The 25,496-nt window shown below is 41.0% G+C and overlaps 2 protein-coding genes across 2 annotated transcripts; one reads left to right on the top strand and one right to left on the bottom strand.

Annotated features, from left to right (window-relative positions):
- Positions 1-14,621: 14,621 nt before the first annotated feature.
- On the bottom strand, positions 14,622-17,150 carry GSC (goosecoid homeobox). The gene is made up of 3 exons (XM_039712699.1): positions 15,883-17,150; positions 15,313-15,572; positions 14,622-14,945 (listed from the first exon to the last, which is right to left on the bottom strand). Exons 1-3 carry the CDS (start codon positions 16,715-16,717, stop codon positions 14,793-14,795), a joined length of 1,248 nt encoding a protein of 415 aa, XP_039568633.1. The 5' UTR covers positions 16,718-17,150; the 3' UTR covers positions 14,622-14,792.
- Positions 17,151-17,345: 195 nt separating this feature from the next.
- On the top strand, positions 17,346-20,426 carry LOC120503783 (cuticle collagen 14-like). The gene is made up of 2 exons (XM_039712700.1): positions 17,346-18,524; positions 18,631-20,426. The coding sequence occupies exons 1-2, from the start codon at positions 18,230-18,232 to the stop codon at positions 18,768-18,770; spliced, it is 435 nt and encodes a 144-aa protein (XP_039568634.1). The 5' UTR covers positions 17,346-18,229; the 3' UTR covers positions 18,771-20,426.
- The last annotated feature ends 5,070 nt before the right edge of the window (positions 20,427-25,496 follow it).

Below are 25,496 nucleotides of genomic sequence, written 5' to 3'. Positions count from 1 at the left end.
TGGGACATGTTCATCTCTTGAGATCTGCTTTGGCCAGGACCAAAGCTCCAAACACAGAATCGAAGTTCTGGGTTGTTGGCTTCCTGCAAGGATACATAGAAAAACACAAGCAGAAACTCAGTAGGGGGAAGGTGACAACAATATTTTACCCCATCTGCATTTCCCGCAACTGACATTAAAATATGCAGTGATGGATTCTTTATGAGTAGACACATAATCATTTTGGGTCTGATGTTCCTCCCACTGAAATACAAGAGAGAAATTATATATCATACACAGTGAAGATTTTGACATTTGATTCCTCCCACATATTTGAACGAGAGGAAGGCATTAAATGCCAAAACCAAAAATGAGCATGGAGGACCTATCCTTCAAAACTGCAATTCATTCCAAGGCACAGCACTCACTTTACTTTTACACTGACCTGCATCCCACACAACACAAATCCAATGGTTGTTTTTCAATTAACAAGACAATTTTTGCTATTTCTAGTGGAGCATAGAAGAATTATGTTCTAGCATATCTTCTACAAGTATATATAGGTTAAAAAGATAAATCCATTATTTAAATTTCAATCCATTATTTTCCTTCCAACTCTAATAGTTTGTTGAACTTTTTCTGTAAGTTTAATTTCTCTTTTCAGATTCCCCTCACAACCAACTGAAGTTGTGTAGATGTACAGATTGTGTAGTTTCTCATATGTACATACATATGAGCAACTATTAACATGGGCTACTATGGGCTTCCCATATCTCCAAATACATGGGCTCAAAATTGTGCATATGAGATATTTTATGTAATTTATGCCCTGTGTCTGTATGTATGTAAGCAGAAATATTCTTGCTTGCACTTTATCCCATCACCATTCTTTAAAACATGCACCCTTCGTCATTGTAATTCGTTCTCAGCGAGTTCACCCTGCCTACAGCATGCACAAAGTTTAGCATTACACTACAGGACCATTACATTCACCACCAAAAGAGGCTGGTTTTTTTTGCTATCATCTCAATTTGAAACTGCACTGATCATTTTTAAGACACTATTTTTGTTTTTTAGGGAAAAAAAAAAAAAAAGATTGCAAAGCATACCAGGAGACTCCATGCCAAAATTTCCTCTTCTCCTTTCATTTTGTTGTTGCAGAAGCCTGACACTGTCTGGTATAATCTGCAGCTACTGAATGCTGCTGTGACATGCACAGAAAACAACCCCAGAGCCATGGATTAAAATCATTAGATTAGGGCCTTCCCATCTTAAGCTAAAAACTGCCATAGCGCTTTCCCCATGTACAGAAAAGTGAAAAGTGAAACCAAAATAATGCACCCACAGTATGCTTCCATAATGACCTTCTGTGTTTGTTAAAGCTGACAAAAGCACTGTGGAGAGCAAGGACATGAAAAGGAGCAAAGAACAGATGACTTTGTCAAGTTCAACTCCTCTGACTCCAGTGATATTCCCCTTTGCTCCTCCAGCAAAATTGAAATCATGTAGTTTGAAATCATGTAGTGAACGCAGGAAAAAATGCATGCCAGATATCCCTTCCTTTTGCTGTCATTGCATCAGCTCTCAAAGGCTACTCAACATGTCAAGATTTAATCAAGAGACCTCTAGGACCTGCAGAAAGCAACAATAACCATGTAGCAGAGGAGACTTATTGGCAGAGCTGGGTCACTCTGAGCTGGCACACATGTTCATAAGTAAATGCTGTGACACTGCTAGAGTTTTAGCTCTGTCTTGCCAAACAAACCTAACTCCATCTTAGCTCTTGAAAAACTCTCAAAACACACTATTATTGCAAATTTTGAGTTTGTAAACTGAGTATAACTGAATGCACCTGTTCCAACAGTAGTACCTCTGCCATTGAAAGAATCTTTTAGAAGAAGCAGTTTTGGTGCACCACTGACATCCACTGTCCTTGCTGAAATGTGAGCGGAATCTGACTGAAAAGCCAGACTGGCACAGTGTAATGTCATGATTAAATTTAATATAGAGGAATGAAGGAGTTTTGAGTCCCACTGACCTACAGAGGAAATATTTAGTACTTCAAAAAACCACTTCACATTTGTCACTGCAAGCTAACTATCAACTAAGATAATAAACACATGGAAACTGAACTTCAAAATATAGCTACAACTTCTAAAAATAGTCTATGGTAGCTCAAATAAAATATATATTCCTGTCCTGTAGAATTGTTCATGTTGTTGAATTGCTTGTCTCACCTAAAATTCTAGTTTAAGGCAAATAGTGCAATTTCCCGAAAAGTACCAACAAATATTTTTGCTTGCAATGTTTGTTTGTCTTGCAAGTAAGAGTTCTGCAAAAAATCCTTCCCCATGTTCTCCAAGGGGTTTTCAAAATCCAACAAGGTTCTCAAGTACAGATGTTTACAAAGGGATCACCACACCAGACTATGTATTTATACAAACACATTTTGGCATTTGGCTTTCTCTGCCTGTTCCACATCAGAAGTTGGTGAATTTCTCCACCACAGGGATAGAATATCTCTTATGAGTAAGCTGAACCTCACTGAAGTGGTTTGGGACAGAAGAAATTAAATGAGCAAGCACTGTGCCAAACATGGTCTTTTAGGCCAGATCATGCCCATTTCTGGAGCTCTACTATCTGAGAAGAGAGAGATGTGGATTTGGACCACTGCAAAATTTGGAAGAATATCTCAGAACACGAGTTGAGTTCTGTAACCACAACCAACATCCTTTAGGCTCGTTTTTAGGAGCAACTACTGTTGATGAAACCAAAATGTCCCATTTAGAGACTATTTGTTCTTGTCTGAAATCAGCATGAGTTTTCCAGCACAAGCAACATTTATGTAAATGCGACAATAAAATGAGCTATAGAAAGTCATGCCTATCAATTAGTGTAAGAGTAACCATTCTGAACATGCTCATATACAGACCAATTTTCAGAGGAGGTGAAATTTGTCTTTATTAATTCTGTCCTTTCACTTTCAACTGTCTGGATATAAGAAAAGCTCAAACAGTAGCTAATCTGACCAGAGGTATGTGCACTAAATCACAAATTACTTTTTAAATTTCAAGCTCACCTCTTCTGTTGCCAGACTTACACACAAAAAAACTTTATAAGCTGATTTAGAGCAAACAGGTGTACCTGGGGAAACAAACATGGGAAAATGAAATAATTTTTTAAAAAATCAATTAAAGGATACTAAAGCTCTAGAGGCAGCAAAAAGTAAAGACATGCAGAAAATCCATGACATTTCTGGAAATGCATACAGGTTAAAGGGCTGCAAACCAGAAACAGACTGAAACATGACACAGTGCTAACTTCCAACTGCACTTGCATGGTGCTGGTAATGAAAGGACAAAGCACTCCGGGTATTCCCATTTTTCCTCTCTCATGGTGAAAGCTGATACAGGCAGCCTGCCTTCCACCAGGAGATACTTGTGATGGAGACTTGAAGACTTTTTTTTCAAGAATGTCCTGGGTTCCCCCCCTTCCCCAATCACTTTCCCATATCTCAGTTAAATAACTGCTGGTAGCAGAAATAAAACATTCAATACACAGATGTGTTAAAGTAAAATTCTCCTAAAAGCTGTATTCTATAAATGCACAAGAGTATTCTTTGTCATATTGAAACTGCTCTTCTGGGCACCAGAAGACACACAAATGCAAAGAAAAAATTAAAATTTGCACTGATATGAATAATGTCTACAAGACATTATGAGAGAAGACATGCTAAAGAGATGCTGCAAGCCCACACCTGAGGCACCTCAGATACCCTGTCAGGGGAACACATGCTGTTCTCTCACACACTGAGTCCCTAATGAGCAGCAGCATTTCAAGAATAAATTTCTTTATTGTGTTTGCTCTGTAAGATATTTAGATCACTCCATAAAGTTAAATAGCAATAATGAGTACTGATTATTTTTACCAGCTGACCTAATCTAGGCATGTATTTGTTTTGCTGCATAAATAACTTGTGTTTACAAATCTCATCTATAATGTTTACAGTGTTTATAACATCTCAAGATGTAGGAATAAAATGTCAACCACATAAATCTCCTTACTGTTAGGAAAAAATCAGCAGTATTCCACCTAGTTTTTAATCATGAGTTACAAAGTTAGATCACAGGCTAAAATGCAAGTTACTGTGAAGCTTGTTGTAGTTTAATTGCTTCCTTAGGGATTTCTCTGGCATGAGGAAGTCCCCAAATGGAATGGGGCTGATCTCCTGCTATTGCTGCAAAGGACACAGTAATGGCATCAGCAGGGTCAGCAAGCTGCAATGTTTGGCCAAATCCCAGCTGCTGTGTCTCCTGCCCTGGATCAAGAACCGAGCTGTTCCAGGGCATGGGTGATTGGTAGGTCACTTACAGCCAGCCTTGTGACATCCCATCCATTTCACAGAGTTGCCCTGTAGTCAGTCCAAAGAGCTCATTCCCTTTACAACCCTGTTGCTCTGAGCTGTTGTCCTTTCTGGGAGCAGAGAGGGGATGGGGGGAAATATTGGTCAACAATATTGGTCAATGTTGATCAACAATTCCTGCAGTAAGGGTCATAAAACACACTGCTGATTCTGGTTCAGAACCTCCACACTATCAAAAGTACTAATAGATTAAACCCCATCACTCCAAACAGTAGCTTTGAGGGTGCCATAATTCTCAGCTCAGCTCAACACCTGCCATGAAGTGGTTATCCACTTACCACAGTGGAGCATTACAGGATTGTAATTTATTCTGGTAGGGAGCAAGTGACAAGCCAAAACAGATTTTATCAAATTAATGAAATTACAATGTGTAGTAGTAGCATTTGTCTTGCTGTTTGTGATTACAAGCACATTTAGTAAGTATGCACTAGAAGACCTCTCAGTGGGATGCTGACAACACTGAAAGAAAAACTGTTGTCCTTGTAAATGCAAATATAGGCATACACACTAAAGAACAAGTAAAAATGTCACACCCAGATACAGATCATGAAGTCATCAAACTCATAATTTTCTGCATTGCCAGGCTAGGGCAGGTGATAAATCCTTCAGATCCATCCCTCTCTTAAAATACTCCTTGGAAGCAGTTCAGAAAAGAAACAGTTGCAAGTTCTCACTTTGAAAAAAGTCCCATGCATTTATATGCTTCTATTCTCCCTTTTCTCTTCCAATGTCTTCTTCTACAGCCTGTATGCTGTCCCTCCCCTAGAAGTGCAAAATATATGGCAGAGGGCAAACCTATTTTTTTCCTTGGCATCTCACCCTTGCTCAGATGCCTTCTTGATAAGATCTAAATTGTTTTATCCTTTCTTCAGAATGTATTTTAAATATGTCAGAGGGAAAAGTGACCTCTAATTTACAAACTTATCAGCCTATTGCTGGTGAGGCAACAGAAGTTAAATCAAGTTGTGTAGCATTTCATTCTCAAGAACCTCTTTGAACTGGTGTTACAAATCTATCTAAATATTTTTGTTTTCCAACCTAAAACACGTTTCTATCTGGAGTAAATAGCACTTGGTATCTGCTCAGAAGAAACTGTGATGGAGAAACAGTACACAGCACTTGGTATTTATGGATATCATATTGAATGGCTTCTATTTTACAGATGGAAACATATCTGGTCCAGCTGAAACATTAGGCATTCAGAGCTTCTAACAGCAGAACTACAGATAAATTCTCTTCTCTTTCTCCCATACTAATGTCCTCTCCACTAAACTGTACTACTCTGTCATAATTTGTGCTGAAAGTATTACCAATACTTTTCATTTCAGTCTCTAGCTGACCTCTCTCTCAGTGAGGCTTCAGCCTGGAACCTACCCTCTGGGCCTCACGAGTATTTTAAATACTTCTTTGTTGTTAATGGGCTCCAGTTTGTATCTGCCACGTATGGGTTCAAACCTGCTGAAAGAGGTTAAGAAGGACCTGTGAGGCTTCAGCCTGGAACCTACCCTCTGGGCCTCACGAGTATTTTAATTTATTTATTTATTTATTAAATTTAATTTTATTTTTTACTTTTTTAATTTTTAAATTTTATTTTTGTTGTTAATGTGTTCCAGTTTGTATCTGCCAGGTATGGTTTCAAACCTGCTGAAAGGGGTTAAGAAGGACCCCAGTCCTTGCAAGTACAATCTGTAAGTCATGCACCATCAGCCATGGCACTTCCATAGATCTTTTTCTGCAAAAAAGACACTTCCATACCAAAGATTATTCACTTATATGGAACTCCACCATTTGATTGTCTCACATACACAACCACGAGCTATAAGAAAGAAGCAGGGTTTCTAAAATGGATCAGAAAGCTTTTGTTATGCACAAGTTTAAATTGCCTTCACAATTTATGCTACAACAAGAACAGGACTGCCAATAAGAGTTTGTTTATTTTTTACTTTTTTAATTTTTAAATTTTATTTTTGTTGTTAATGTGTTCCAGTTTGTATCTGCCAGGTATGGTTTCAAACCTGCTGAAAGGGGTTAAGAAGGACCCCAGTCCTTGCAAGTACAATCTGTAAGTCATCCATCTGTAAGTTATACTATCAGCCATAGTATAACTTTCCATAGATTTTGTTCTGCAAAAAAGACACTTCCATACCAAAGATTATTCACTTATATGGAACTCCACCATTTGATTGTCTCACATACACAACCACGAGCTATAAGAAAGAAGCAGGGTTTCTAAAATGGATCAGAAGGCTCTTGTTGTGTACAAGTTTAAATTGCTTTCACAATTTATGCTACAACAAGAACAGGACTGCCAGTAAGAGTTTGTAAAAATAAATAAATCCAAACAAAAATATATGATAGCCTACAAAAGCAATGATTTTCAAGTTTTTTGTTCCAAAAATAAACATCAAGTGTATCTCATATTATTTTTTAAAATTTCAGTTGTACAAACATAATTTCAATCAAACATTAAATGGTTTTAATCCTCAACTAGAATTCTCAAAAGCAGTTATTTGCTATATTTGTGGGCCAATTCCTCTCAGCAAGTCACAGCCCCTGATACATGTACTGAGTTTATATCTAGTTGACTTGGAAATGTAGGGAACTGTGGCTCTTGCCTGCTTCTCTTTCTTTTTCATACAGGCCCAAGAGTCACTGGGTAATGCAGACTGCAAAGGTACTGTTTCTAGTTCATGTGATCTACTTCCAGAGGTGGAGATTAGATTGTACTCGCTAGATTTGCTTTCTCCAAAAATGTTCTCAGATATTTTTCCAGGACAATTGTCTTTCTACTTTGTGCTGATCCAAAAGTTATTTTTTAAAAAGCAAATCAGTTTATTGGTATCAATAGGCTGGCTCCAAAGTAGTACCCAAACACTGTTAAAATGTCCAGTTGTTTTTAAGACAACCTGGACAGGCAACTGAGAGAAGAATAGCAAAAATGTGCAGAAATTCAAAAGACACAAATTAATAGACTTCTTTAGACTATTTTTAACATCAAATTTTTTATTTTTTGCTTTTTTTGTTTTAATTTTGTAGCCATCTGAGATCCATCTAATCAATACCAAAATTTTCAGCATGCAACCAAAAAGACTGTGAAGCTGAGATGGAAACTGCTTCTGTTCCTAAGACAGCTACTTCAAAGAGACTGATATTAGAAAGAATGACTCTAGAGCACCTAATGTCCTAGCTCTTAGTGCTCAACATGAATTCTACTTACCTCTTAACTGCAACGTGCCTGGTGACTGAACAGCTTTCCCAGTGATCAGTCAGCCAAAGCATTAAACTGTCATAAGCAATATGGCCATAATCAGTCCCTGTTTCAGTGTTTTTTTCTGATGTCAGAATAATTTAGATGCCCAGATATCTGAAGCAGCTGTGCCAATGAATATGTGAGCAGAGAAAAACACAGCTGCTTTGCAATTCAGGAACACTCTTCTGGGTTTTCTTAAACATCTGGTAAATCAGATGTTCCTTTAAGGCCAAGAGTGATAGGTATCAAACTTTTATCTTGCCTTTATGCTGGTGGAAAAAAGTTTAACACAGTTTCAGAGAACCTAATATCCCTAGTCAAGCCTCATTGCATGGGAAACACCTACTTCTATGCCAAGGAAACACTTTGTCAACAATATTATTGCTCATTTAAAGACTGTGCTGTGTTTGTGTGATTATTTCAGTGGAGATGGTTTCACCTTAAAAGGTATCTCATTGAAACTTTTAACATGAATCCAGATACATGGGTAAGCTTATTCCAGCAGTACTGACTGCAGTGACTTTAGTGACACATTTCTACCTTTAGAACTGCACCTGTACAGAGGTGGGAAGGGCCACGTTAGCTGAGCAAGTTGGAGGAGCACAGTTGGAGAATTTTGAGGAGATCCTGGGATTTCTAATGATCCCTTCCTGCATGGTTCTGTCCCATAATCACTGTCCCTTTTTGACCAGGGATTAATGCCCTCTCTTCACTGGTCACCTTGCCATTGGTAACCACAGCCATTGGTGCCCGTGGGAAATATCATCAGCTTTAGAAAAAAGTTTCTCATTAATTCACAAAGGTTTTGGGTCAGGCTTCCACATCATCCCTTCAACCAGGCTCAAGGAGTCTCAAGTGAGCAAGTTTCACTGTGAAGAGCTGTCTCTATGCCATTAGGGCCAACTGGAAGAAAAACACAGTATGTTCTAAAATTGTGCATGATAAACACAGTATAAAACTGATCAAAAAGTAATATTAAACAAATAAGACCTAGTAACTGATGTAAATAAATCCTGAGACTTTCTGTATAATGCCAGGAAGCTCCAAATAAAGGGTGTTGGGTTCATGCCCTTCTAAATCATTACAGTTTCCACAGAAAATATCAGCCTCCTTGAGGTTCTTCGGTTAGGGAGATTTATAGTGATAACAATAGCAGTAGTTTATTTGAGGCAGTTAATCAAAATTCTAGCACTTATAAGCCCTCTGTGAACACTACAGATTTAAGAAATTGAACACTAAATATTCAAAAGTAAGCTTGCAATCTACACAAGTACAGTAAATTTCAGTTATGTGTTTCATTATACTGGTGCCTTATTGCTTTTAAGGGGTTTACAACTTGGCTGTAATTATCCACTGTGGGGTAAAATTTGGCATAAAAATAACTCTTTTCCATTTCTATTTCCAAAGAAAGTTACTTGCTCTCTGCTGGCACTGCATTCCTTGCACATGTAACACTCAGCAAGAGTTTTTGGGTGTGCAAACAAAGTAGGTTAGGTCTCTGATTTTGTGGCTTTTAAAAATATATCTTTCATACACTCAAACCATATTGTACCTTTATTCACTCATCTTCTATTAATTTAGCCTTCAATTTGGGTTCATAGAAATAGCAAAAATACATGTAATTTGTTTATGAACCAAGTGAAATTATAAATATATAATTATATCAACCACGAAGGCCTTATTTTCACCAGAAAAGTCAAATTTCCAGCAGGATAACAGGAAAACATGGTGACGGCATTAAAATCCACCAGTGAAAAAAATGTCATCACTTCTGCTTCCCCACACTGTGCCAAAGACTTCTTGTGTGTCCCCCAGAGAAAGAGGTACCTCAGCACTTCCAACAGCAAAAGGGAGCAGCAGTAGTTTCCCACCTCGGGATCACTCTGAAAATTCACAGCCAAGCTCTCTGACAGTTTGCCAAAGTCCCCAAATAAGGGAATAAATACAGTTATGGTCAGGGTCTACACTTGTAACACCCCTGAGTCAAGAGGGATGCCAGCCTCAGATGCTCCCATCCTTGCGCTCAGCAGCTCATTCCAGCCCTGTGACTGCAGCTCAGTCTGTGATGCTTCCCTACAAACCAAATCACTGAACTGACACCATCAGAACCTGGATCTCCATTCCTTGGGCTTTTTTTTTCCCAGGAATAGTACCTACTAAGTCTGTCATGCTCACAGATGCACCCACCCTGGACAGCAAGGGGAGAAGAAAATGGTTGAATCCTGAGTAAGGGGGTACAGCTCACCAAAATTGTCCTTTTTTCCATGGTATAGTGAAGGTGAAAAACCCAACGTGTGCTGTTAAGAAAGAAATCTGCAGTCACTGGGTAGCCAACATTGCCTCAGAAAGGCAATGATATAATAATAATAATAAAAATAATAATAATGTTGTGCTTATATAAACAAGTAAATTAAACTCTGGTGAGATTTCAGTGCTTAGAGTTTTGGGGGAAGACTTTTTCTGGATATAATGCAAAGACATTATTATAATTTTTAGGCTTGCACATGTGTTCGATGTCTTTGGAGGTATAAACTCCAAATCTCCAAGATAAGCCTGCAAGGATTAGAAAAGAAATGCAAACACCAATATTCAGACAGCATTTAGAAGACAAAGGAAAAGTAACTTTCAACATTCAAGTCTAAGTAATTCTATGTTTTAATAAGTTTCCTGGCCTTTCTCTTGCTCCATTATTGTTCTATTCAGTTGTGCCTTAAATTTTGCCTTTTGTCTTGAGGGTTATAAGACATATATATGTGTCTATATACATACACATGTACCTGTCTGTAGACATCTACTCTATTCTGAATACAAAAGTGTAATACGTACGATTCCTTTTTTTCCCCTTAATTTTAAATTTTTAATTTTAAATTCTCTAGATACAAGTTCCTGTATTTAAAGTTGTCAGATACTTTGCAGAGATATGCCACTTTAAAGTTGCATTAATTTCTTACAATCCAACCCCTTGTAGCTATAATTTTTACCTTTGTGTAATAGACTCCAATCAGATCAGGGTAAGTGGCAACTCCAGAAAAACAGGGTAATTTGACTAAACTTTTCTGTCTAGGTTGAGCCCAGGCTCACCAGGTCTCTGAAGTAGGAAAGCATAAAGTATAAATTGAATAAAACCCTAGAGGGTCAAAACACAAAACAAAAACTCTTTAGGATTTTGTTCCTTTATGCTCCACAGTGTTTAATCCCAGAGAACCAATAAATGTGGATGGAGCACAAAAAATATGAACTCACCTTAACATTGCAATTTTTTATAACTTCTACTAATCCAAATGTTTGCTTCACAAGTCATGTGTAAGAAAGAGTTTGCATGGTTTATATTCCCAGGATCCCATTATAGGAAAGCTCAAAAACAGTTCACTTAAGTATTAGTAAAACTGAAAGGTAAAAAAAGTCCAGATTCTCAGCTGATAATAAATCACTTCATGTCAAGCAAAAAAAAATTCTGACCTCTGCTTTCCAGCATTACTCATTAAAACAAGAACTACAGAAATAAATATGGTTAATAGAGTATTAATAGAAATATAAATTTCTGCTATCTAAAGGCAGATGGCACAATGAAGAGAGAACATCAGATTACTAAGACTGCCTCTCTACAGAAGAAACCTTCGGCACTGGACCCTTACTACACATTGCTCTCCCTACCATTCCCTTGCAATAGAATTTTGTAACCCTAGCCAGCTTGGTGTCAGAGAGATTTATTTGGTGTATGCTCCTTTTGTATAATTATTTAGTTATTACTCCTATAATGCACAGCATTATTTGGAATAAGTCTGCACTACAGTGCTGAACCTCCAAAGTAGCTTACGTTTCTTCTTATAATCCCCCACTCAACCTAACTCCCTTGTGAGATCTGAGAGGAATATTATTCATTATACAAACAGAAATTTAGAAAGAAAGAAAGAAAGAAAAAAGTCCAACATTTCATAGAGAATCGTTAAGACAGCAAGAAGCTGAACTCAAGTTGTAAAACCCAGACAGTGCCTCAATACAAAACATTTCAGTCCCATCCAATCTTCTGAGAATGTTTGCCCAAGATACAAGGTCATAAGTTGCAGTGGAGGAGATACAGAAAAAAATTACCAAATATTTTTTTTAATTCTCTTTTGGTCTCCTTTTTAGACAAGTGTTAACAAACAGAACCACAAACAACTCTTTCAAAGCCCCTTTGTTAGAACTGAACCTGCTGGAACATTGCACATATTCAAGTCCATTGCTTTGATTTATTCCTACTGCATGAACAGAAAGAAAATAATGAAAGCTGCTACGTGGCATTTGCATTTTGGCATGTAGGAATCCTCCTAAAATAAAAATCCAGACAGACATCTAGAAATAGAATATGCCAACAAAACAGCACAAGTGAATGAGAGATCTTCTTATTACAATCCCCCCTCATGTTTTCAATAATTTAATTTTCAACTTTCTTGATCCTTTTCATGCAAACTTCTCACTACTTTTTCAGACTTCCATAGTGAACAGAATCTCATTTTGTAGGCTAAAAAGATAGAAGGAACCTTTAGGTTTTCAACAAACACCAGTGAGAAAAAGAACGAGACAGCTACTCCTATTAATGGCACAAATGCCATTTTTAGTAAGTAAGGTTAAGCTTTTAGGTCAAGATTAAAATTGCTTTTCATTTAGATTTTAAAGTCATATTATTAACTTCAGTAGATTTACACCTACATTTAGTAATAACAAAAGATTCCTGTGACTGCAAGATCAAGCTTATTGTAATAAAGAGATTATAGAAAACTCAAAAATTAACACCGAAAAAGGTACAATGTTATTTTAAAGAAATCAGAGGTGATTCATCACAATTTCATGGATAGAAACTGTGTTTTGGAATACAAAGGTTTGATTCTTACATCACATCCCATGTTTCCACAGAACAAACAGTTCTTAATAAATCCATCAACTGGCATGTTTGGGGACCTGGAGCTTCTGTGGATCACAACTGGAACCATTGCTGCCATTGGAAAAGTATGTTTCTTTAAAGATATGTACTGCAACTTTAAGTAAATCCTATTGGTAATCAAAAATATTTTAAAATCCCACTTCCTACAAACCCAGATCTAGTTTAACTCCTACATTCAACTATGCAAGCTAAAAATCTTTAATAGTGACTTCCAAAATTATCACCCCGCACAAAAAAATGCAAAACGAAACAAAACCTTACCAAGCTCCTATTGTGGCAGTAGGGATATTTACACATGGAAGTAACACAAATATATAAACATTTTAAAAGTCTTGGGCAATATTATCCTTAGACCTGGCTTTTATTTGCAAATTAAGTATGCATTTAAAACCTAACAATGACTAAATACAGAGGTGATGACATTAAAAATCCACTCAGTGAGACTTCCTGCCTATAACATAACAAAACACTTCAAATCTAATTTTCAGCAATTTAAGAACTAATTTTTAGTGCTGTTGTGTTGTAATTCAATATAATTTACAGAGGTCAAGTATGCATCCATTGTAATAGGGTAGAATCTCCAAAATGCAATCGCTCCATAAAACCAAACCATCACATGTATCCAAAAAGAAGAATCCATTTGCTTTTACCCTTTCTCCTCTGCTGCACCGAGGAACAAGAGGCTAAATTTCTTCTCTTCGAGTAGAAGTAGCTGTGAAACTCTTAGCCCTCTAAAGGACTGGCTCACACAAAACCACACGGCAGCTGTTCCTACATCTTGATGTGGTGGGAGGTCACTCAGAAAGAGATACCACATCTATGTGGAAACACTGACATTAAAAAGCTACCTGAGGTGCTAAGACTGGCTCTCTATCACACTAATACCTGCAGTATGCACCGTGTTACAACACCCCTAAAAACCTGGATATATCACGAAAAATAGGGAAAAGGCTGACGCTTTCTCATGTCACTGGAAGTAATGGTGAGCATATTTGAAAAAACAATTTGTCTAAACTAGGTGAGATTAATAGATACAGGTGAGTTTAGGCATTGGCCATAATTAAGAAAAATCATCTCACTACCACTTAACTTTGAATGAAAGGCACAGCATGAAGTTTTCGGGCCAGAGATTGTCTGAATTGGCTTTACATTTTCAGGTTATTTGTTTTAATTTTATGAACAGTCTTTAAAGAGTGAGAGAGAAGGGTCTTCTTAAACACAACACCATGGGGAAGCCGCCATGGTTCCTCTCTGAATTTAGAAGCTCTGAGCAGGACCGTCACAGGGGAAAAAAAAAAAATAAATTAAAAAAAAAAGAAAACGAAGGTGAATTTTAAAGGGGGAATAGATGTCTCTACTACGAGGCCCTAGCAGAGGAAAGAGTAAAACGAGACCAGGCTGTCTCTGCTTTCGTAATTGCAAAGGTGCTGCCTCAAAGGGGAGAAAACTTCCATTAGCAACTTCCTCTGAAACACCTGAAAAAAGCAGCACACAAGGGCTCGTACTCCGTTTACGTGCAATCCACCTGATAACGTCTAAAATTTATTAACCACAACTTCAAACACCGCTGAAGAGAGATGCCTTTTCTAAACGAGGGTCAAAGACGGGCTCTTTGGAAACTCAACAAGGCTCAGCCGCAGGGACATGGGGAAAGCGCGGGGAGACGGGACGGGGTCAACAAGCGCGGGGCGGGCTGGTTTGGCCGGCCGGTGCTTCCCGAGGGCACGGCGGGCCGGGAGGAGCGCTCGGGCCCCCCGGGAGCCCCGGGACGGGCAGCGGGGCTCGCTCCCGGCCTCCTCGGGCTCGTACCCACCCCGGGCTGCCGGGCTGGGCCTCGGCCGCTTCCCTCCGGGTGCCAGACCCACCATCGCCCCCCGGCCGGCGGCGAGCGGGGCCCTCGGCCGCTCTCACGCTGACACGGCCCCGCTGAGCGCGGAGCTGCGCCCGCCCTGCCCCGGCCGGCTGGGCACCATCGCTCCCTGCTCCCTTCTCCCTCTCCTCTCCCTCTCCCCGCGGCGCAGAGTGAACAAACGCGTCGCCGTCTACCTGTGCAACACCTCCGCAACACATTTTATTTACACGGAATTAGCTCGGGGCATTGTACATTATATACAGATATTTTCCCCCTCCAACAAGGCAGATCTTGTGCAAGATTGGTAGCATCCTCTGGAGCGTATCCGACAGTCCACGGGAAATGTCCCCCCCGCTTAGAAGTATCAGCTGTCAGAGTCCAAGTCACTTTTCCCGTCCTCTTGTCTCTTCTCCGGTGACGTTTTAGACGCTTTATTCCACTTTTGTGCGTTTTCTGATTCCTCCGAAGACGATCGCTTTTGCCTCCTCCACTTCGCCCGGCGGTTTTTGAACCAAACCTGTTACGTTAAGAAATTAAATTATTAGAGGGAAGAAATAAAAATAAAACTGTGCAAACCCGCAGCCCCTCAGCCCGCAGGAGCCCTGCCGGGCTCGGACGGAGGGAGGGCGGCGGGGGAAGCAGCCGCTCGGGTGGGACCGGCCGGGCGCCTTCGGGAGGCACAGCCGCCTGCCGACAACCCCTCACAGCCCCGTGACACGCTCGGCCGGCCGCCCCAAGGAACTTGGGCACTTGGAAATAATAAAAAACTTTCCCTCTCCCTCCGCTGGCAGAGCCGGGCTGCAGCCGCGCCGCGATACATCCGGTTCGGGCGCGTTTGGGTGCGAACGGGAGAGGGCTGAAGAAGGGAAAAGAAAGCAAAGTACCTCCACTTTTTCCTCTCTTAAGTGCACCCTTCTGGCCAGCTGTTCCCTCGTGCCCACGTCTGGGTATTTAGTTTCCTGGAAGAGGTTTTCCAGCGCTTCCAGCTGCTCGTCAGTGAAGATAGTCCTGTGCCGTCTTTTCCGCCTGCAGTGCAGCTGGTTCAGTAACTGCAGCTCCGTCCGGGACAAAGTGCCCACGTTCATGTAGGGCAACATCTGATGGGGAACAGGGGACATCAGGACTGACCCAGTGCCCTCGTAACCTACGGACAGACAGACGAGTCGACGATAGGCTTTGCATGAGATCGCTGCTTCCCCCCACTCCTGTCCCGTCCCGTCCCATCCCGAAAATGCCCCCTCCCGCCGCCCAGCAGGACTGACCCAGTGCCCTCGTAACCTACGGACAGACAGACGAGTCGACGATAGGCTTTGCATGAGATCGCTGCTTCGCCCCACTCCTGTCCCGTCCCGTCCCGTCCCGTCCCGAAAATGCCCCCTCCCGCCGCCCGCTCCGGCCCCGCGGTGCGGGAACAAAGGGGGCCCGTCCGCGCCGTCCCGCGGGGGCCGCCTTACCTGCGGGGGGGACGCAGGAGCACTGCTGGGCGCCCAGCGGCGGCACGGCCCCGCAGCACGAAGGGCCCACGGGGGACGCCGGCACATGCAGCTGCCCGTAGTAGTAGTTGTTGTAGCCGAGCCGGGATCCAGTGACGGCCGGCGGCAGCGCGGAGGCGGGAGCCACGGCCCGCGAGTAAAATCCGCCGTAGTCGGAGGCGCTGCCGTAGAGAGAGTCCCCGTGGAGGCTGGGGAAGACGACGGGCGCGGCGCTCGGGGGCAGCAGCACCGAGTCCTTGCAGCGAGGTCTGGCCGCCAGGATATTGTCGATGCTGAACATGCTCACAGGCATGCCCCAAACCGTGCGGGGCAGGGCGGCGGGGACCGGCCGGGGGAGGGAGGGTAGGTGGTGGCTGGGGAGGGGGGGGGGAAGAGGCTGGAAGGACACGAAACCGAAACTTTTCGGATAAATTTTAAAAAGGGATCGGAGCGAAAAGAAAAGAGCCTTTTCCGAGGGCAGCTTGCGGGCAGAGTGTGCGTGTGTGCCTGTGCGCGCGTGTGCGGTGTGTGTGCGTGTGCGCAGGATCCACCCCTGGAACTTTCCCCCCTCAACTCTCGCCTGTTTACTGATCTCAACCCAGAGGGCTGCTCGGAGTATAATCCATCTGAACCTCTTCCCTTTTTTATACCCAGGCGACGTCATCCTGGATTTAGTTCCTGGTAATATGCAGATGACAAACAAAACCAGATTTGATTTTTTTTTTCTCCCCTTTTTTTGGTGGGGGTTGCACAAAGGAGTGAAAGCAGCCCTAGTCTGTGTATTGAGAATTAATGAAATTAACGTAATCCTTTCCATTAGTGGGCTTTTTAGAAAGGCCCCAGATTTAGGCTTGATCTCTGCTGCACCGGCTAATTGCCCAGGTTAATCTTATTAATGCCATTGTGTAGAAGTGGTTAGCAGCTCCTAGTCTTGTCTATTATGCACCTACTTTGGTCGTGTTAGTTCACATTAGTGGGTGCGATTTCCTCTGTCTAAGGCTCAGATTCATTATTTATGCTTCGAACTGCTTAAGAAGCACTTTAAAAAAAAATAAACTGCCACATAAACATGCAACGCCCCCCCACTCCAAGTGTTTCTGTAGCAGGATTTGAATCTTGCGTCCCCGGCTCGGAGGACTGAACGGGCATTGAAGAGTATGCGTTTCTCTGATTTAAGGTTTATGCAGTGAAGCAACAACGTCTTCACTGAGTAACTGAACTATTTGTTTTTTATTATTTTCCTAGGTCACCTGGCGGAACAACGACACACGAATATTGTAAACTTCTATCTCTCAGTTTTCTTTGTTTTTTGTTTTTTTTTTTTTTTTCTTTCATTTTTTAACAGACTCAGACAGGTATCACCTTTTATTTTTAAAACAAGCCAAGAGACGTGAACGTTAAAGACCAGTGCCATCTCAAATCCCCGGGTGTGGTAGGTATTCAAATTTGCTTCTGATCCGAGTGGTGCCTATTTCTCTTCTTTTTAATCTTTCATTATCTACCTTAGAAAACGAAGCCCATAAAGTTGCAATGATGCAGAGAACTTTATATTTTGCATGTTCCGTGAATTTTTAAACGGAGAAATTTTGAATCCCTAAAACTCTTCCTATTAAGAGGTTTGGCTCTCCTGGTAGCTGGCTCTTGTGATTTGCAGAATACTTCGTCTGTCACGACTGTCCCTGGGAATCCACAGGAGGTGAACTGAATAAGATTAGACTATTTACCCCATCAACTCTCCATCAAAGAAGGTAGGAAATTGTACGCATGAAATGAAAACAAGCCATTAGAGTCCGTTTACGAGGAACACATTATTTTTCCTCAACAAAGAATATCCTCGTTAGCGCTTACTCGCACTTTATCTTTAGCCTTCCTTTCCTCGATATTCCAGGATTTAAAACCACACCTGAGAATGATCTGAAACGTCTTTATAGCGAAAGACTTGTATAAGCGTTAAAAAAAAGAATGCCAAAACTAAATTCTCGCTTTATTGATACATTCCAATGTGATTAATTAGCTGCATCGGTTTTTACTTCAATTTATCTGCCTAACCATTTCTTTACCCCTTTGGCTTTTAGACCTGAACTTCGTGCAAGTTTTTCAAATTTGATGGAAAGTAAAACTATTTGACAGAGAGTTCGGCGGGTTTTTGGTTAGATTTGGGATATTTTTTTCCTGTTTATGTTTTGAGAGTTTTCTTTATTTTTTTGTTTGTTTGTGGGTGGGCTCGTAGAGGGAGTTTCGGTTTGTTGGGGTTTTTTGGTCACTAATTCCCTGAGTGCAGCCGGTCACGCTGCATGCAGAGCAGCGCCTGCTTAATGCCGCCATCGGGATGCTCCTTCACGTCCTCAGCGGCTCTGCAGCAATGCGCGACAGCATCCCTCCGGTGCCCTGCGCAGCCCCGGCGGGGAGCGGGGCTCCGGGCGAGCCGGGCTCGGGGTCCCCGGGAGAGCCAGGCCTGAGGCGAGGCCGGCAGCGGGGCCACGGCCCGCTCAGGCTCCGGGGAGGAGCGGAGCATCCCGCGGGTCCCGCTGCGCGGCGGCGGGGACAGCGCTCAGCCCGGGACTGCCGCCCCTCGGGGAGCAAAGCGGCGACCCCCGGAGCCCCGCTCCTGCGGGGGCTCGCAGGTGGGGACACCCTCGGTGGGGACACCGGCCGCCGGGGCCGACTTCTCGGGGGTTTAGCATCACTCCTGTCAGGGCTTCATGTCCGCGCCTGTCCGGCTTCTCCCAGGTGAAAGCAGCACCGCGGGACACGGGTGGGCACGGAGGAGCGCGCACAGCCCGGGCCGGCCGGGCGCTCCGCTGCCCCAAGAGATTTTTGCTCCCCTGACGGATGATCCACCATGCTACAACGCTTACCTTTATTCCTAATTTAGAGATTATATTTTCCAAATAACTTGTCCCCCCCCAGTGGGGAAGGCTTCTTTTATTTTGTTTTATTTTGTTTTATTTTGTTTTAGCCTGAGTCGTTTTGCCGCGAAACCCCCGGGTTTGATACCCGCTTCGCAAAACCTGCTCTCGGAGTTTCTCATTTCCCATGCGCTCTTCGCTAACCTGGCAAACGGAAAATTGTGTTAAACAAACAATCAGTTGTCACACAATGTCGGGGTGAAATTGTAATAACAAATGAAACACAAGCAAATTGTGCTGCATAGTGTTGCTAAGCAATTGTTTGTTACGGGAGGGTGGTCACAGCATGGGTTGAAAGAAGGATCTAAAGAGGAGCATAGCGCTGGGCAGAGCAAGCTGTTAGGTATGAAATACGATAAACACGGCGCTGATTTTCAATATTATTACCCAAACACGATTTCATACAAAGCAATCACCATACACAAGTCTATGAAAATGCGCTTGTTGAGAAATCGGACTTTTTTTTATTTATTTATTTTAATATACTAAAGAATAATTCCGGGGATGCAAAACGCACCCACCGCCTTCCCGGCGGAGTCTTTGACCGGCCTGGCGGCCGGAGCGGCCCCGGGATGCGGGCCGGGAGGGGCCCGGGGCGGCGCAGCCCAGCCCGGCCGGCCGGGGCTTGGCCCGGGCAGGTCCCGGCTGCGGCTCCCGCCCCACGAGCGGGGAGCGGGGAGCGGGGCACCGGGGGCTCGGGCATCAGCGGCGGCGAAACGGCGCTCCGCGGCACATCTCACTTATAAATGCCATCGCCCTGCGGCGCTCCCCACGTTTGTTTCAAATTGATCGCATCATTGCTTCACCAGGAAAAAAAAAAAGTATAAAAGTCATACAATGCGAAATTATCGTAATTTGTTCCCAGAATAAACTTATCTTGAACTGATTAGGAGAGTCAGTCATTTGAAAACGAGGCAGAAAAGCGGTTGGGTATTTTTCTGAAAGCTTCCCTCTAACAATATCAGCTTCTAAAGTTTTCATTCATATAAACTTTATTAATGAAGATCTTTTATTTAAATGTCAAGAGGATTTGAAATTTAGAGTAAATTATGAAGCATGCATGTCTTGCCAAGTCATGGGTCAAATGCATTTGTGAAAAACTGCTAAAAGAGCATATGGTTTTGAATTTTTCTACAATGACTAGTGTTTAAATAAATTGCTTGTACTGCTTAACTTCATGTATAATTTTGACAGAAATTGGCCTATAGCCTTTTGATATGTAAACATTTCAGGCTTTTATGCGGTATAAAAAGACACTTGCTTTTTGGGATCAGCTAAAGCAGTCACCCTGTAATTCAGAAAACTGGCACCTAACGTTACATTCTTGCTGCATTTCGACTTTCAAGTGGCAGCATAAAGGGGGGAAGGAAAAGGGACATTTCAAAAGCAATTGGAATTAAAAACTGCGAATGAGGTGGGAATGTGCCACTCACTGTCTGATTGAAATGGATAAACCTTAGCACTAAGAGAATTCTCGGTCTTGTTTTCCAAAAAACAACACAGGAATCAGTGAAAACAGTCTTCAACGTAGCACAGACCTGACTCGCATGTCAAATTAATGCCTTAAAACAAAGTCTGTCTAAAGTACAAATAGGTGTGATGAAGAAAACCCAGATATCCCTTCTGAATTCAGTCAGCTGTTTCTCTTCTACAAACTATCTTGGGCTTTAAAAATTAAAACAGACTTTTACACATGGAATATTGCATACAATGTGTATAAATATACCACTACCCTTTGAAATGCCACTTAGCTAGCTTCATGTTCACTTGCATTTCACCAGTTCTTAAGTCTTTTGCAGTTTTAGTTCCAGTAAACATTCCATTGACTTCAATTAGTGCTTTGTTTTAGTGATGTGTTTCGGTTTTTTGTTTTGGGGTTTTTTTGGTGTGTGTCGGGGGTGGGGGGGGAGGGTGTGTGAGGGGGGATTGTGTGGTTTGGGTTGTACTTTTTTTTCTTGTGAAGACGAAGACTCGAATGTGCTAAGGGCTTCAGGATACAGCCCGTAAAACTAGTGGAGTCACTCAGTTTTAAGTCTGCTTAAACTAAAATGACTTTGTACATGTATAAATCCACCAAGCTACTGAATAAATTCATTTATTACTAATATATCTGTCTCACATAAATAAACCTCCTAATGTTGATTAGATGGATAAGCCTAGCACAGTGCTAGACAGAACAGGACCTGGATAGTTGCCTGGTGCCAGACAGCTCAATATGTTTATTTCCTGTGTGCTTTAGTGGGGACTAAGCTGAAGTTGGAAAAAGGTTTAAATGAACTATATAATTTCAATCTGTTACTGTAGTAACATTTGTATTTATTGTATATGTCAGTTAGTCATACACAGAGTTCTCAAGATACACTACCCCCTTTGTTAGTGGTCAGAGGTGATTTTTTTCAGAATTGTAATGAGTCAACATAGACAAATTCTGTTATAGACAAATCAGATGCTGTAGCAATTCAAAAGCTGGTATGGGTTCAGTCTGATTTGATATAAGCTAATGAAGAAAGTAAAATCTCTTGTAGGTTTCCATGAATTTGAACAAAGGCCAACGAGATTTTTTTGCAGGTTTCATATGTATTCCAGCTAACAGCATACTTGGCAAATGGGGATGTATGACATTAATGACTCAGCAAGAAAAGATTTTTCATCTTAACAGAGAAATCTGCATCTAAACTGAGCAGATTGTTGCAAAGAAGGATCTTTTGACATAGTGCATCTTTATAAGAGGACAGTGGGAATACACTTTGGGTCCTTGGCTGCAAGGCAGGAGTCAACAGGAGGATGCCTTGTTACTTGGAAGTTTTGTTTTCCATCAAAAGCAGTTTGAGTGAGGTTCCTTACTCAAAGGTACGGTGATCAAACCCATTTAAGCTCAGGAAAGTGGGATGATCTGGACATCTACTTTAAGGAAAATTTCATTCCAAGGGATGTGCTGGAGAGGCTGACATAGTGGGTCTGTTGCACACACGACTGACCCAGGTTTACAAAGTGGTCCTCAATCACAGTACAGCCAGCAGCCAAAATTTCTTCCAGAAACTGAACATAGTGTAGCAGTGTGCTTACCAGCTTCCAGACAAGATGGCTTCACTCTAACCTATTAGTACTTTAATTTTTCTCTGTAAGGGTGAACTAACCCTAATTCCCCATGTTACACATACAGTCACATGTAATGGTGGCGAGGGAGATGTGTGTATCTGTTCCCTACAAACACTGTGCATAAGTTGTGCTCATTATGCTATTAGATCACTTTCTATGCCAGGGTTTGTACTATTATAAGTTGAGGAATTAAAAAAAAGCAAAAGCAAACAAAAAAAAACCAACGGACCACTTTCCCAACTGATAAACATAAACCAAACTAAGACTTCTGTTGTTCATTTATCTTTTTCCAATAACTGAACTAAATTTTTGGATCATCATGTACCACACTGGGTTTAAACCACAACAGCTCCTGAGCACACACAGCTGCAAGTCAATGGGAATTGTATGTGGTCAGCATCTATCATTCCACCCAGGCATTATTACATTGGCTAGAGATCTTCTCTGTAGTATAAACTGTACATACATAATGCCACCAGAATCTCTCCTCTCTCTGAAAAGGCTCTGGAGGTTACACCCAAAGCAACTCTTCATTTGTAATGCAAAGAACCTCAAAAGTCTTTGCAAGGGAGTTAGAGCAACAAAGTCAGCTTTAAAAATAAATGAGTCAGCTGTACAAAAGACAGCTACTGTGTTGTTTTCTGTACCATGCACATGATGTATGTTCAGACTTTCATGGTTTTCAGGAGATTCAGAGTTTGTGAGTATGACTGTGGTCTAGTCTAACAGTGTTTACCATGGTGGAACTAGAACTGGAGCCCAATCCCACACCTATGGAAGTCTGCTTGGTACTTGCCAGTGATTTTGAATCAGAAGTGAAATAGAGTATCTTCCAGCTAAAAGTGACATTTTCATTTCCAAACATTATATGACTGAAACCTAGTAGACTTTCTTTTAGTGAAGTATGTCTGATACTTATAATGAATACATATAATTTGCATTTTTTACAAATCCAGGAAATAATATTAGTAATGAAGGTAAAAGTACAAAAATAAAATCAACTAATCTATAGTGGATAACCATATAATGGAGAGTAACAGATTTGAAGTAGGCAGGGCAAATATGCCAGGAAGAACTACATAAATACTATTTTGGTTAAATTATGTTTTGATAATATCATTGAAATAAATATAATTATAATCTGTTTCAGTTATCAGTGCTTACATTAGGTGAAAAACACCATCTAACAAAGCAACTGAAGTGGAAGAGTTATTGTATTCACCTACTAATGTTCTCAACTTTAATTTAAGTCTTTATCATGCTGTCAGTAAACCACATCCTCATTTGTGTTCTAATTTAGGCAAAAATAGCCTATTTCCTGCAAAAATAATTTGTGGAATTCAACACAACACTCAAACCACTAGATGACAGAACTAAAAAGTTGTGTTTATATTGTGTTTGGATTTGTTTCTTTTTAGTGTTTCTAAAGACAATTTTATTTACAATATTGATATACTTAAGTGTTTTGATACTTTTCTGAAAGCCTACAGAAAATGTTAAATTTAGATACAGTTAACTTGAGGTCTGAATTAATTTATGGTTATTTTCTTCCTAACTGGCCATCTAATTCCAAACTAACCAGGACTAGATTTTTGAAGTCCTGTTTACCTCTAGTTTAAAATTTGCAACATGTACCTTTTATACTTTGAATCTCATCTAATGAGAAAGGGAATTTTTTACAATTTGGAATTATACAACATTTTGGAGCAACAAGTATGTCTTCTGCTCCTATGAATCAGGAATATTACACCACTATTTATCCATTTGCAGCTGTCTCTATACACTTTGCCTTTGGGTTTCTATTTTCTTTCTGATTCCTATGCACTGCTTTCTCACAGCCTATTCTTCAAACTTTTGTTTTTGAAGGGAACTCTGTTCTTTTATGAAAATGTAAATTCAGAGGTTTTCTGATGGATGTGTTCCAAAGTTTTAGTAAGATATGCAAGATCATAGTCTGGGCCTGGTGCCTGTTTCAAGAGGTCAGCATGCTGTGTAGTTAGATGAAATTCTGGACTAGGAACTGAGCAGACAACATGATGCAGGAGCCAAAGGTCAGGGATGTTTCCTTTTTCAGAAGTTTTATTGATGGCATCCTCTTTATTTCTGTGCTGATGTGGCACAAGATGCTTTTGCAAGTGAGGATGGATCCTTACGTGACTTTTGCCATTGGTAAAGATTCTCAGGGAGAGGGAATAAGGCTCTTTCCCCATTCTGCCTCTTGCAGTGGATATATCAACATACAATAGCAACTGATTTGAGGATTAAATGAGATGGATGGATGGATGGATGGATGGATGGATGGATGGATGGATGGATATCTGCATTTCTTGGGCCAATTCTTCCCTGTGGTTTAACCTCAGGGTAGTAAACATGCATTTGTTACCACATTGAGAAAATCCGTTGGACATAAGGTATTTTAGGAAAGATGTAACCAAGGAATGTCAGTGCATAAAGAATGTGAATTTATAGTGCACTCTGATCTACTCTGAATTTTCTCATGGAAAAGGATTTTTACTGGGGGTATTTTGAGCCTTTCAGCTATGTTATCATATGTACTGTTAGCATCTGCACAGCTTGAAGAAGACAGTGAGTTGCAGATTTTTCCCCTACCTTTCTGCATGCTCCTAGAACACCACAGTTCACAGAGCAGGCTTTCTTTAAAGTGAGCTGTGGGCTTCTACCACTTTGTGTTCAGAAGTGAGGCAAAAATAAGAAAAGGCATCCCACTTAAGGGTAAAAGTCTCACTGTGACTCTAGATGTTTTCAGAACACTAAATTTTAGCCCAAGAACTGCTCTCACAATAACTGTCTGTAGAAATTTTTCCTTTCCAAACCTTTGAATTTCATGTTGGTTACAAAATTTGCTGTTTTGGACAGGGCATGGAGATGGATTTGAAACAGCAGTTAGTGACAGCAACATCTACCCATTTTCATCACTAATTTGGTGCTCTATCTGAAAGGTTATCTACTTGTGTATCTTTAAATAATGCGAAACCCATGACAGGTATCTTGTGAAGTTCCTGTGTATATTCATTTTGTAAAATACATAAGACAAAACTTTTAAAAGTTTGGGGTAACTTTCAGAACCTTTGTAGCTCAGCCAATTTTCCAATAGACACACATATTCTGAGTCTGCCTAAAGCAGGTAGTGCACTGTTTTGGTTTCTTTTGATTTAAAAATATTTTCTTTACAAAGACATCTTAAGGCATCAGTCACCAGATGACTAATGCTTTAGTCTAGCCATTAGAGTTTAAATCCCACTAATTTTAGGTTTTCCTAACCTCAGCCTGCCCTATTTCAGCAAAAGGAGACTGGCCCATGTTGAAACATTAGCAGGATCCAGGGAAACCAGAGAATAACTTTAAATATTTTGTACAAATATTCCCTAGTCTATACTCTGGCCCCAACAACTGGATTCCTAATTCTAAAATGATTTAAACATGAGCATCAAATTCTGGAAAGAGCTGTGTTGAAAGAAATCTGACTTTCTTTCAGAATGCCTTGACTTCAGAACTGGCTGTGGTTAACAAAAGCATTAGCTTGACATGCCCTTTACTTGCTCTGTCCTCAAAGAGGGAGTGATATAC

The sequence above is a fragment of the Passer montanus genome, unplaced genomic scaffold, assembly GCF_014805655.1.
Source record: "Passer montanus isolate IOZ18808 unplaced genomic scaffold, ASM1480565v1 scaffold27, whole genome shotgun sequence".
NCBI lineage: Eukaryota > Metazoa > Chordata > Aves > Passeriformes > Passeridae > Passer > Passer montanus.
This window is presented reverse-complemented; position numbering and strand designations above follow the sequence as displayed.